Source organism: Mizuhopecten yessoensis, unplaced genomic scaffold (genome assembly GCF_002113885.1).
Source record: "Mizuhopecten yessoensis strain PY_sf001 unplaced genomic scaffold, ASM211388v2 scaffold716357, whole genome shotgun sequence".
NCBI lineage: Eukaryota > Metazoa > Mollusca > Bivalvia > Pectinida > Pectinidae > Mizuhopecten > Mizuhopecten yessoensis.
This window is the reverse complement of record NW_018480076.1, coordinates 1,238,485-1,253,246: the sequence shown is the minus strand read 5'-3', so window position 1 is coordinate 1,253,246 and position 14,762 is coordinate 1,238,485. Positions and strand designations below refer to the sequence as shown.

Below are 14,762 nucleotides of genomic sequence, written 5' to 3'. Positions count from 1 at the left end.
ACAATACAATATAGTACCTCTGTATAGAGGTCACCTGTTTATATCAGACAATACAATATAGTACCTCTGTATAGAGGTCACCTGTTTATATCAGACAATACAATATAGTACCTCTGTATAGCATACACCTGTTTATATCAGACAATACATTATAGTACAACTGTATAGCGGACACCTGTCTATATAAGACAATACAATATAGTACCTCTGTATAGAGGACACTTATTTATATCAGACAATACAATATAGTAACTCTGTATAGAGGACACCTGTCTATATAAGACAATACAATATAGTACCTCTGTATAGAGGACACCTGTCTATATAAGACAATACAATATAGTACCTCTGTATAGAGCACCTGTTTATATCAGACAATACCATGTGGTATCTCTGTAAAGGCAATATGATATGGTATCATTTTATTGAGGACACTTGTTTATATCAACCAATAGAATAAGGTACCTCTATTTAGAGGTAAACATTTATTTTTTATAGATTTCTAAGACCACAGACTATTAATACCTTATTTGGATTGCAACTAAATGAGTTCAGAGCCTGTGAGGTTGACATTTACAGAGCCAGCTCTGCTAGAACAATTGTCGTCTGGATGTTTAGTTAAAGCTGGGCTTCCCAGGCCTGAACATCAATCCTACAGGTACGATTTACTCTTGTAAAAGTTAGAGTCACACAGTGGCTCATATCTAGTTCGTTCATCTATATATAGATCGGGGGTTACCCAGGTAAAAAAGGTCCATTGTGGACAATAGGGAAAGTCACACCATGTTATACCCATTAAGTCATTTTAAGGCTAAGCCTGTCATACTACCTCTCTACAGTCTGCAGTAATCCTTTAAAGGATTTCTGTGCAGTGCCATTATTTAAGTTTTATAATCTTCTGCATGTCATCTTGGATGTCTATCAATTTTGATGACATATTTTAACAATATGAACACCTGTAATGATTGGCCCCTGTGATCTAATGGTGAACCGATCTAATGGTGTCGTTTGTTGCTAGAGGCTATCAAGGCCAGACACTCACTGGGTAAAACAGGTGTATTGACACCAGGAGGTCATCCCTCACAAATAACATATCAACAACTGTCAAATATTACTGCTGTCATCGTTGTCATGGTTGAGTGAACGCTCATAGATAAGGAACTTAATGTATAAGGTCGATGTGTGTGTATAGAAATACGTCTACCAGGAAGTGGTAATACTGTAAATACACTTCATAACACACGTTTGTGGTAGTTCATGTTAAACTTTTGCTTAAAATGTCAAGTTTTTATCATTTTGATTGAGGATATATATTTTGCCAGGGAAGGTGTAATTCTATGGAAATACCATTTTAAGGTTACAATCCTCGACTACAGAGCCTTAGATCGTTCTACAAAGTAAGTATTATCTGTACTGGGAAGGACATTTTTACTTCCTTCTTGCTTCAACATGGGAAATATATTTTCACTTGTTATTTAATTTTACATGAATGATATTTAAACAACTCTTGTTCTTGATATAATTATCAAGTAAATGATGAAGCTATATATTTTAAAATCATGGACTTTCACAAGAGTTTTATCAACATGGCTCAGTACTTGATTTAGTTAGATTATAAATGGTATTTCCTTATTGCCTTGTCTGATGTATGTCAATTTTGTTTATGTAAAAATAATCACAGGATACAATGCCGCTTTATCTTAAAGTATTGTTTGTACATGTATTGACATACCATAGAATATTGATAAGAAGAGGGAAACTCGCGTACATGAGATTATAAATTCTTTGCAGGCTATATATATATATATATGAAGTAAATATGAGATGAGCAATGCATTAATCATGGTGATGCTGTATATGACAGTGGTGTGTATGTGTACGACCAGGTAGTAATTGTGATGTAGTTAAAGGCCAAACCAGAATAATATACTGTTTATTTGCCTTTCCTCACAAATCAATGCTACCAAACTTGTTGCCAAATGTACGTGCTTTGACATTATAAAAAAGGTACAACAAAACACATTAAGTAGGTCACCAGGTCACCAAGTAAAGGTCACCGTGGATAAAGGCCATTATGGATAAGAAACTCTTTTGATGTATGTCCCTGGGTTTTCAAGGACAGGTCCTCAGGACCATCATGGGTTAAAGTTGTCAGGTAAAGATTTATTTGTAAAGGTGACCATTAATGAGGATAGGTTAGGGTAAGTAAAACCCCTGGGGTAGAGGCACCTTTGGTCTCCATAGGTAAAAAGTTCTTTGGTAAAGGTTATTATAGGTTAAGATCATTGAGGGTAAAGGTCACCTTAAGTTAGGATCACTGAGGGTAATGGTCACCTTAGCTTATTAGGATCAATGAGAGTAAAGGTCATTTGGTAAAAGTCACAGTGAGTTAGGATCACTGAAGGTGAAAGGTCACCTTTGTAATCACCAAGGTTATAGGTCACTTGGTATATGTCACCTTGGGTTAGAATCACTGAGGGTAAAGGTCACTGTGGGTGAGGTGAATTGAGGGTAAAGGTTGTGGAACAGTCACCCCTGGTTGGGAACCACCTAAGGTAGGAATCTCCATGGGTAAAGTTCACTGGATGCACACTGTAAAAGTGTATAAATCAGGGTTATGTTTGCATTAAAAGAAATATTTTGTATCTTAAAAAACATACAAAAAGACAAATGGATATCAATAGCAAAACAAAGATATTTTGTATATTAATAGAAACACAAAACGGCAATGAAGATCAGTGATAAAGCAAATCCATGTATTAATGAATTAAATGTTTTTCTTTAAGTATATTTTTTTCACATAATGTGTTTTTTGTGGAAAAGCGACCCAGGACGATGATGGCGTAGGTTTGGTAGGTCGCCGGAGACATTGATGTGAGATAATAGTATATTCAAGCTTCCTGTTGATTTCTGGTCTAAAGTCTTGAGTTGTCTGTGTACATGTATACCATTATAACTGTTTTTATAAAATACTTCCCCCTATTGGAAGTCTATGACCCAGCAGTGATAACAGTGTTTACCTGTACTGGTGTATTTACCTGTAATTTAAATGTAAGGAGTCAAAAGAAATTATATCAAAAGCAGGTGTTTTTATAAATAGAAATAAGTCATGCACCTCTGTGTGGGGTGTGTAAAGGTTATTGCATAGTTTTCAAGTATTAAAACAAGTAAAGGTTATTGCATGGTTTTCAAGTAACGAAGTCCAGAGTGACGAGAAATCATGCAATAACTGGCTTACTGCATGCTTCCCAACTCGAACAAAACAGAAAACTTGAGTAAAAAATGTTCACCTGGACAATCTTTTTACCTATACCCTACACTGCAGATAATTTACATGTACCTGTGTAAGTGAGTACTAATCAGAACCAGGTAAGTTTGTCTTTATTCTCAATAGCCCAGTCTGAGTGTATCCTTCATAATGGATACAGGTGTTTTTGGATTACTATCCAGCTCCAGTGTCAGAGAAGGTAAGGAGTGTCTGTTCAACGATTAGAACAAAATACGGGAAACAATGTTGAATTTCTGACTACATTTTCAGTTTAATTTTCAAGATGACGCAAAAGTACGTCGACAGGATATTGAAACCATTTCCATACATACAATGTAAGGGTTTATCAATCCCTAAGGAATTACATTTCTTTCAATGAATGGTATATTTGAATGTGCAATTTTGTATAAAGAAACAGCTCCTAAAGATTATAAACTTTTCCATGAAATGCTTATCTCTCACCTGATAAGGAAATCAATACCGCTGCCAATTCAGTAATTTTGTTTGTTTGTTTTTCAATCATGAAATGACCATTTTTAGGTCACCTGAGCTTTATCTCAAGTGACCTATTGCTATCCGTCTTCGTCTGTCGTCGTCGTCCGTCGTGCGTCGCCAAGTTAACATTTTACATTTTCAACTTAAGCTGAAATACTGGCAAAGGGATTTCATTAATGTTTCATGGGAAGGTTACTGACAACTCATTGACCAAGTGTTGTTATTTTTCGGGTCGATCAGAAATCCAATATGGCTGCCACGGCCGCCATTTTGAGAACTATTTCAAACTTAAAGTCAAGTTCTGTTGGGCTGATTGAACTGAAACTTTGTAGGAATGATCGACTCATGGTCCTGACAAAGTGTTGTTATTTTTCGGGTCGATCAGAAATCCATTATGGCCGCCACAACCGCCATTTTGAAAAAAACTATTTCAAACTTAAAGTCAAGTTTTAATAGGCCGATCTAACTGAAAATCGGTCTAGGAATGATCAGCTCATGGTCCTGACAAACTTAACTTTAGTTATTCTTTACAATTTTTTCTCAAATTGGTACATATTTCAACAACAAAAATAAATACTTTAGGACTAAGGTGACCGTTAAGGCCCATGGGCCTCTTGTTAACTTTATTTATTTATTTTTTTGTCTTATTTTAAATGTGTCGACTAAGTTTATCCTTTCCACTGTATTGACTTCATCATTACTTACTTATTGATTATCTCTCCTTTCTTACAGCATTTGTGACCACAGTCCACTGGGCACACACCCTTTCATGGTCATGTAATCATGATTGGCCACGGAAGGGGATTATGTGTGCATTGGACTGTACATGTGGTAGCAAGTGATTTATTGCCCACAGTTTTCCATTGTGAGAGGTGGGAAGACATTATGTAATGTAGAATTAGAAAAACTGGAAGGGTATACCTATCTAGGATTCTTTAAGGCAAGGAAAAAAACAAGCACAGAAATCAGTGTTTGCTGTCTATATAATAACTTGAGAAACATATCATTACCAGTTGATCTACAATTGAAGATATTTGATTCATTAATCATGCCAGTTCTTCTGTATTCATCAGAAATATGGGGTTTTGAAAACACAAACATTATAGAAAAAAGTACACCCAATTTCATTGTTTATAGTGAGCTTGGAAGATACCCACTAGACATCGAAATTAAATGTAGAATAATAGTATTCTGGCATAAGTTGATTATACCTCTAGTAAGTTATCAAGTACTATTTATAAGCTAATGTATACATTACAAGAAAATGGAACTGTGTTATTTAATTGGCTCGCATATGTTAAAGATATTTTATCTCAAACTGGCCTGAACTATGTGTGGTACTATCAATCTACATGTTCTTTTTCAAGAGACGAAATTAAGAGGCTTGTTAAAAGTAGACTAAAGGATCAATTTATACAGAAATGGTTTGATGATATTCTTAACTCCTCTAGAGGACAAACATTCAATAATTAAGACAAAGTTTGAACAAGAAAAAATATTTAATTAAGCTTAATACAAATGATAGGATAATCATGTGTAAATTTCGTTCTGTACATTATGTAATTCCGACATTGGAGATGAATATCATTACTTATTTATATGTGAAAGTGATTCAGTTAAAAGTCTATGAGAGAAATATATACCAAAATATTATTTTACTTAAAAAATATAAACTTTATTTATTTTACAACAATTATGAAACAAGTTATTTCAACTTATATTAATCACTCTTGTTGGCCCGGATGTCAGCGCCTGGGGGGGGTCTTAGTGTGGGAGGAAACCGGAGTACCCGAAGAAAACCCACGTGATCAGGCAGGTGACCCCAACCTTTTCACGTCCGATCGGGGAATCGAACCCCGGTCGCCTTTGTGAAAGGCAAGTGCGCTATCCACTGCACCACCCGACCACCCCTTATTTTACTTATCCAAGTCAAATAAAAATGCAAGGATTGTTTACCATATTTAATGTAAAAATTTACACAAAGGTTTGTAGATTCCTAGAAAAGCTTGAAAAAATATTAACTTAATTTCTGTACAAGGCTGTGCTCTTTCTATATGTAACTATGCTATATACAATGTTGTAATTGTGTACTAATCATCACACGCCATGTATCATATTTACTATATTTATGTGACCTCTTGTTACACACGTAAGTGTGTCAGAGTGAATAAATAAAACTTGTTTTTAATCTCAGTTCCCCCACTTTTTAGAGAACAAAGAAAAATATTGATATAGGAAGACAATGGCAAACCAATTATAGTCTGTTTCATACTTACCCCACAGGTAACTTACCTGTGTCAAAATTACCTGTCTGACTTGTAGCTTTTCTGTGTATGTGATATGTAGAACAAGCCCTCTAGATCTGTGCCTCTTTCTCCTCGTTGCAATATTTTTGTTACTAAGTGGTAATTTCCCGTAAAATTCATCATGTGTCCCATTCCCTGAAATACTTAACTTATATTGCAACCGTTCATTAAACTCGGGTACATCCAGGTGTGCTTCTGTGTCCATTAAAATGGACCTAAGTCCCATTTTTGTTGCCTTTCTTGTTATTTTCTGTCTGTTAACATTGACTTGAGTAACATTTTCGTTGCATTTATTGCTATTTTCCCTCAAAAGATCCATCCTATCTCCATGTTTAACCTCAGTTGACCCCCGTGTAAATTCATTAAGGGAATAGTTCTCTATTCTGGTCAGGTTATGAGGTGAAAATTGGACCAAAATAGAACAATATTCCTTATAGTTACAGTATTTTTATTTGCCCGTCAAATTTGATGGAAGTATTATGGTATGGGGTTGTCCGTCCATCCATCCGTCCGGCGTAAACTTTTGTTTGTCAGGCAATCTCCTCCTACATTTTTCGACCGATCTCTTTGAAACTTGATATACATTATAATCATGATATGAGGTTGTGTCTCCCTAAAAATAATTTTGATTCAACAATTTTTCCAAAAGTAATTGCCCTTTGTTCATTTCAGTATTTGATTTTTTGTCCGGAGATCTTCTACATATTTTTACGGATAATCATGATATGATGTTGTGTTTCCTTGAAAAGAATTTTGATTCAACATTTTTTGCAAAAGTTATTGTCCTTTGTTTATTTCAGTATTTTATTTTTGTCCGGTAATCTCCTTCCTTTTTTTAACAGATCTCTTTGAAACTTAATATACATTATAATCATAATATGAAGTTGTGTCTCCCTTAAAAGAATTTTGATTCAACGATTTTTGCAAAAGTTATTGCCCTTTGTTCATTTCAGTACATGTATTTGTTTTTTTGTTCAGAGATTTTCTCCTACGTTTTTTATAGCATGTCGGCTAACCACTCTTAGAATGATGCAGATCTTAGTTCAATGTAAGAAAGTATATAACACTATATGGCATTTGACGGGCGTATATTGTTCGCCCGTGGTACTCTTGTTCTGTGAATAGTTTAGAACTATTTTATACATTTGATCAGCAGACAAAAGTTTCATTTTCAAAACATATTAATGTGAGATAAGGGTTGAAGTGTGACAGAATTTAATTGTACATACACAATGTAGGATTACACTACAATGTATAGGGAATTTCCGTTTAGCTCATTCGATAGAGCAGCGGACTGGGAAGCTGGGGGTCGCTGGTTCACTCACGTTGAAAGCACATTACTATCTTTCCTGTTTTGAAGTCTGGGGTTAATCTAGCTTCAAGTACTGTTGATAAAGTCACATAATTTTGTCATGTTTGCGCGAAATTTACATACTTCTGCCCATAGGTATTGTTGTTGAAGTCATAGAAACTTGTGTATGGTGAGGCAAGGAGAAGATAACTCCAATTTACAGGAACAATGGTTATTGTGTAAATGTCAGTATAGATTGTAAATATTATTGTTGATGACATCTCGATACATGTATATACATATTGACGAAATGTGAATGAGTGTGAATGTTTAAATATTTGGTTATGCTAAATTCACACCTTTGGTATTTTGATGTCATCAATCAGTTGTTGACAGCTTACATGATATAGCACTAAGCAGTTCTTATCGACCAAGCTATGCAGAGTGAGTGTACAGAACAGGTGCTGTAAGGTATGCTGACTCCGTTATATGTGTTTGATGCCTGGGGTTAACCCTGTAAGACCTTAGTCTTTGACAGGAATGATTTTTGTTTAGGATTCATAGTTTACTTGCCACAAAGTGCCTGTGTGTTTATGGTAGGGTGCTGTGTCCATTGTCTATCCGTCTGTCTGTCAAATTCTTGTTTCTATGATCAACTTCTTACAAACTGAAAAAAAAACACCAAAAAATTAAAACTTGTTTGCATTTTTTGTAAACTACATTCTTAACTAATCATAAACTACATTCTTAACTAATCATACACTTCATTCTTAACTAATCATACACTTTATCAATATAACATTTGTGATTGAATCCAAAAACAATCTTCAACATGTAACAGGAGAGGAAAAATGCATGGCCGGGTTCAACCCGGGACCCTCCAAACTCTAGACAGACACTCTGCCAATTAAGCTATCTGGTTGCCGACAATTGACCCAGTCCAGTTCCGCTACATTCCTCCCTCCTTTTTCTAAGTCTTCGCCCCGAAGAAACCACTATTTACAACCCAGGTTCAGGTAATCCCTTGGCAAACATACACCAAATGCTTGACACAAGGGTTGGTCTCAGGCACCACTGTAACAGGAGAAGAATTTGCTGTACATAGCTTGTTATTTTCATTTTAAATTTAAAAAAATCCAAATAATGAATTTGTTTACCTTAACTTTTCTTTCAGGACGACATCTATGATGATGGCAGTAATATCAGAAATGTCACAGCGGTCAGTCGTATGAAATCCCTGTTTGAGGCCCCGGCAGCTGACACAAAACCCTTCAGACCACCTGCTAAAAAAATCATGAGACCGATGCCAGGGGCTGCGAATCATGGACCACCGTCAATACCGCCAAAGGGAGACAAAGCGGAGGAAGATGGGAAAACAGCAAATGGGACGGCAGAAGGTTCCAAAAAACCAACAAACATAACTTCAGAGCTCCCATCATGGAAGAACAGAGTGGACATGTTTAATAAACCACAGATTTCTGGTTTACCTCCAAAGACAGCAAAGACTGGGTTTAGTAATACAACAAGTCCGGAGGAAAATAAGGATGAAAATTCAAACACTGTGTCAGCCAATTCTGCAAAAAGGTCAAGTAAATTGAACATTCCGACAGCATTCTCTGGAGCTAGTAGCATGGCACCACCACCTATAGCACCCAAAAAACCTGTAGTGTTTCCGAAACCTTCGGACAAAACTGAAAATAAACCTGGAGACCAAATGTCACCTGTAAAAGATAAACCCGTCACACCCCGAAGGGTGATTACTCCTACACAGGGATCAACTAATATACAGGAAGAACTACAGAGAAAATTCAGTGGAAAGGGAAACGATTTTAAATCTGTTGATAATAAGCAAGATGGTGGACAAAAGGAACCAATAAAACCTGGAAAGTTAAACAGGGATAACGTGATAGCATTACAGAAGAAACTATCTGGGCCAGCAACAGAGGAAGTCTCTGACAGTAGTGACAAGATCCTAATGAGACCAAAGTCGGGGTCCAAATTTCCAAACAGGAAGTCGGTAAAGCGGAAATCTTTAACTAGAACTAATGATGGTTCCAAATTCTACCTCGTTGAAGTTTCTTTAGATGATAATATGGAAAAGAAAAAAATTGACGAGGAACCAGATATTCCCCCTCCTCTGGAATATTCCGATCTGCAACGCTTACATGAGATCATACAAGAGTACAAGGTTGCACTCGGGGAACTAGGTAAGCCCATATACTAAAACTGTATTGGCCACCTTGTGAAGGTCATGTCAACCATGTCAAGGTCATGTTCTAGTAAAAAGTAGCCCCAAAAAAATAAATGAAAGTCCTTTTTCTATTGTCCACCATGTCAATGTCATATTTTAGTAAAAGGTGGCCCAAAGGGAAATATTGTTCAGTCCTTTTTCTATTTTCAACCTAGTCAAGGTCGTATTCTAGTAAAAGGTGTCCCAAAGGGAAATATTGTTAAATCCTTTTCTCTATTGTCCACCATGTCAAGATCATGTTCTGGGTAAATGTAGCCCAAAGGGTAATACATGTAGGTACCTGGTAAGTCCTTTTTCTATTACCCACCTTGTCAAGGTCATTTTCATAATGTCAAGGCCATGTAAAAGTACAGTGTAACCCTAAAGGGACTGACTGTAAGTAGGTTTAGCTGTGTCACTATTCCCATCTACTGTTTATGTGGAAATTTTCCACTGCAGATTAACTTTTGCCTTCCCCCCCGTGTAATAAAGACAATTCATCATTACAGTGACCAGTTGTAAACAACATAATATACATAATTAATTGTGATGGGCAAATTTTAATACTGGATAAAAATGGATATTACCTAGTATACCTAGTGCTTGGTCAGGTTTTTATTAGCTCGCCTTGGTCCTTCGGTTTGTTATGCCATACCGCAGCGTCCGTTGTCCGTCGGGGCCAAATAGGGGAAACATAGCAAATTCTTCTTTAAAATCCTTCTTCTTCTGTAGGAATGAAAGGATTTGGTCCATATTTGGTGTGGAGCATCCTTGGGTAGTGGGGATCCAAGTTTGTATAAACCATGGGTCTGGCTCCCTAGGGGCCTGATGGGCGGATAAAGCCCAATAGGGGAAACATAGCAAACTATTCTTTAAAATCCATCTTTTTCTGTAGGAATCAAAGGATTTGGTCCATATTTGGTGTGGAGCATCCTTGGGTAGTGGGGATCCAAGTTTGTATAAACCATGGGTCTGGCTCCCTAGGGGCCTGATGGGCGGATAAAGCCCAATAGGGGAAACATAGCAAACTATTCTTTAAAACCCATCTTTTTCTGTAGGAATCAAAGGATTTGGTCCATATTTGGTGTGGAGCATCCTTGGGTAGTGGGGATCCAAGTTTGTATAAACCATGGGTCTGGCTCCCTAGGGGCCTGATGGGCGGATAAAGCCCAATAGGGGAAACATAGCAAACTATTCTTTAAAACCCATCTTTTTCTGTAGGAATCAAAGGATTTGGTCCATATTTGGTGTGGAGCATCCTTGGGTAGTGTGGAGCCAATTTTGTATAAACCATAGGTCTGGCTCACCAGGGACCTGAGGGGCGGGGCCAAATAGGGGAAACATAGCAAATTCTGCTTTAAAATCCTTCTTCTTCTGTAGGAATGAAAGGATTTGGTCCATATTTGGTGTGGAGCATCCTTGGGTAGTTGTGAACCAATTTTGTATAAACCATAGGTCTGGCTCACCAGGGACCGGAGGGGCGGGGCCAAATAGGGGAAACATAGCAAATTCTTCTTTAAAATCCTTATTCTTCTGTAGAAATGAAAGGATTTGTCCCATATTTGGTCAGAAGCATCCTTGGGGGAAGGGGAACAAAGTTTGTATAAATTGTGGGTCTGGCCCCCCCCTGGGGCCTGAGGGGCGGGGCCCAATAGGGGAAATATAGCAAATTCATTAAAATCCTTCTTTTTCTGTAGGAATGAAAGGATTTGTACTATATTTGGTCTGAAGCATTCTTGGATGAAGGGGAACCAATTTTGTATACACCGTGGATCTGGCCTCCCAGGTGCCTGAGCGGTGAGGCCAAATATGGGAAACATAGCAAATTATTCTTTAAAATCCTTCTTCTTCTGTAGGAATAAAAGGATTTGGTCCATATTTGGTGTGGAGCATCCTTGGGTAGTGGGGATCCAAGTTTGTATAAACCATGGGTCTGGCTCCCTAGGGGCCTGATGGGCGGATAAAGCCCAATAGGGGAAACATAGCAAATTATTCTTTAAAATCCTTCTTCTTCTGTAGGAATTAAAGGATTTGTTCCATCTTTGGTCTGAAGCATTCTTGGGTGAAGGGGAACCAATTTTGTATACACCGTGGATCTGGGCCCCCAGGTGCCTGGGCGTTGGGGGCCCAATATGGGAAACATAGCAAATTATTCTTTAAAATCCTTCTTCTTCTGTAGGAATAAAAGGATTTGGTCCATATTTGGTGGATCATCCTTGGGTAGTGGGGAACCAATTTTGTATAAACCATGGGTCTGGCTCCCCAGGGGCCTAATGGGCAGATATAGCCCAATAGGGGAAACATAGCAAACTATTCTTTAAAATCCATCTTTTTCTGTAGGAATCAAAGGATTTGGTCCATATTTGGTGTGGAGCATCCTTGGGTAGTGGGGATCCAATTTTGTATAAACCACGGGTCTGGCTCCCCAGGGGCCTGAGGGGTGGGGCCCAATAGGGGCAACATAGCAAATTATTCTTTAAAATCCTTCTTCTTCTGTAGGAATGAAAGGATTTGGTCCATATTTGGTCAGAAGCATCCTTGGGGGAAGGGGAACAAAGTTTGTATAAATGGTGGGTCTGGCCCCCCTGGGGGCTGAGGGGTGGGGCCCAATAGGGGAAATATAGCATTTTTTTTAAAATCCCTCTTCTGTAGGAATGAAAGGATTTGGTCCATATATGGTCTGAAGCATCCTTGGGTGAAGGGGATCCAATTTTGTATAAATCAAGGGTCTGCCCCCCCAGGGGCCTGAGGGGCTTGGCCCAATATGGGAAACATAGCAAATTATTCTTTAAAATCGTTATTCTTCTGTAGGAATGAAAGGATTTGGTCCATATTTGGTGTGGAACATCCTTGGGTAAAGGGGATCTAATTTTGTATAAATGGTGGGTGTGGCCCCCCTGGGACCTGAGGGGGGGGGCCAAATAGGGGGAAATAGACGTAAATCTTCAAAATCCTTCTTCGGTAGGAATGACAGGATTTTGTCCATATTTGGTCTGAAGCATTGTTGGGTAAAGGGGAACCAATTTTGTATAAATGGTGTGTCTGACCCCCCTGTAGGCAGAGAGGCGGGGCCCAATAGGGAAAATAGAGGTAAAACCTTTAAAATCCTTCTTCTACCATAAGGATTAAGGGATTTTATCCTAATTTAGTCTGGAGCATCCTTGGGCCAAGGGGACTCAATTTTGTATTAGCAGTAGGTGTGGTCTCTGAGGGGGGCAGAAGGGCGGGGCCCAATAGGAGAAATAGAGGTAAAACCTTTAAAATCTTTCTCCGACCATCAGGATTAAGGGATTTTATCCTTATTTAGTGTGGAGCATCCTTGGGTGACGGTGACTCAATTTTGTATAATTGGTGGGTATGACCTCCGTAGGGGCATAGGGGTGGGGCTCTGTTTGAAGATTGTTCTCTATATCTCAAGTACTTGATGGATCTTTCTGAAATTTCATATGTACTTACAGCACCTACCATGGAGTGCTATATCTTTACTTCATACCAATTACTTTAATTATATTCAGGCGGGCGATACAGGCCCTCTGGGCCTCTTGTAATCAAATAGTTTACTGTGAGCCTTCGATATTGTCATGACATATTCCAAGGATACAGAGAGGGGTCTAGAATATCAAAAGTGGAAACAAAAATGACACAGGTATCCAGACAAGGGGCGGTGGATCCAACGGGTCGTCCATTAAAGAAACCCACAGCACTGGTTCTACAACCCTGTAAAAGTACAGTAAAACCTCGATATAACGCCCCTCTTTTCATTTGCCCCCTCGTTTACTGCTGACATGGGCCCCTTTTCCTCATTTTCTTAAGATTTCTTTTATACATTTTCCTCAATTTATCGCCAAACCTCTTTATAACGCCAATTTCTTTTCTAAACCAACGGTGGCAGTAAAACAAGGTTTAATGTATATTTTTAGATGAAATATACATTCGAAAGGTAGCAACTCCTTAGATATGATGGATGATATGCTAGGTTTAGCGGCCTTTTAGACACTGTGGTCATACAGGTAATCAGGATAGATGTTCTGTTACCAGAGGGCTACCCTATAGATGATGCTGGCATCATAGAAGAAATGGAGGATGTATACGAGGCGATTCCAGCTGACATGGATGAACCACCAATTCCTCCACCTCACAAAAAGTTTTCCAGGGCAATCTCCTTTATGTGAGTACCAGGCACGCAATACAGTCTGATGTGACAATCATATACAATTAAAAACTTTCTGAGGAAAGGTAGTGAACAGACAGATTTGGGATGAAAATCCATGGCCACATCAGACAGACAATGTACATGGACATTTATTAGCGCCTTGATTTTTGACAATTGGCATTTTGATAAGGTTGTTTAAATATGATTATGATAATATGATCACTTATATATCTAAATGACCTTTGGATATGCTTTTACCATTTCAAACAAACTGAAACATCAGGTGAACTTTTAAGAACCCTGGGCCTCCTTTTCTTTTTCTGATTGATTCGGAATCCATTATGCCCGCTGGGCGCCGCGCGGGCACCTCATCATCTGATATACAGAGCCACTTTTGACTAATTGTTGAGTTCTACTGGATATATGTTTACTACATTGATGCATTGTCCTGATAAAGTCTGGATATTGCAATTGTTAGGTAAGCTCAGTAAGAAATCCAAGATGGCCACCAGTATCAAATTGTCACAAACTTAAAAAACAAAATTGTCTTATTCAAGTTTTACAAAGTCGTTCCGAACTTGAATTATGTTTTCTCCACACTGAGAAAGAGTTGATATATTTTATGGGTCAATTGAAAATAGAACTGACTGGCTTTTTTTGAATTGATTCAGTCACTTTGTACTGTTTCTGAATAATGTCCTGAAGAAGTAAATGATTTTACTTTTCAGTAAGCCAATGTCGGAGAGGGAAGAATATGACAGTGATGACCAGGACACCTATGACGACACTATTAACTACACTCCCAAGGAGCCTCCATCAATTCCGCTCCCTCCTCCACCTGAACTGGACCTTCCTGCTCCTCCTGATGAGCTCTTAAAACCCCCTGTACCAGAAGGACCCATTCCGTCCCGTAGAAAACCCTCAACCCTAGTACCAGGTAAGTATACTAATATTGGGTTCAATATTCTCCGAGTTAGAAAGTCTGCAGTTCTGTTACAGGTAATGGTATAAATATTACT

At 38.1% G+C, this 14,762-nt stretch overlaps 1 protein-coding gene across 3 annotated transcripts in view; it reads left to right on the top strand.

Annotated features, from left to right (window-relative positions):
• LOC110443694 (sex-determining transformer protein 2-like) overlaps positions 1–14,762 on the top strand; it is a 53,855-nt gene that overhangs the window by 36,299 nt on the left and 2,794 nt on the right. For 2 of the 3 annotated variants that reach the window (XM_021488069.1, XM_021488070.1), the window contains 3 exons: positions 8,535–9,567; positions 13,629–13,758; positions 14,472–14,680. In XM_021488069.1, coding sequence (XP_021343744.1) covers positions 8,535–9,567; positions 13,629–13,758; positions 14,472–14,680 — 1,372 coding nt within the window. Of the gene's footprint in view, positions 1–1,134; positions 1,398–8,534; positions 9,568–13,628; positions 13,759–14,471; positions 14,681–14,762 lie in introns of those variants that run through there. The other variant, XM_021488071.1, reaches the window with a different exon arrangement.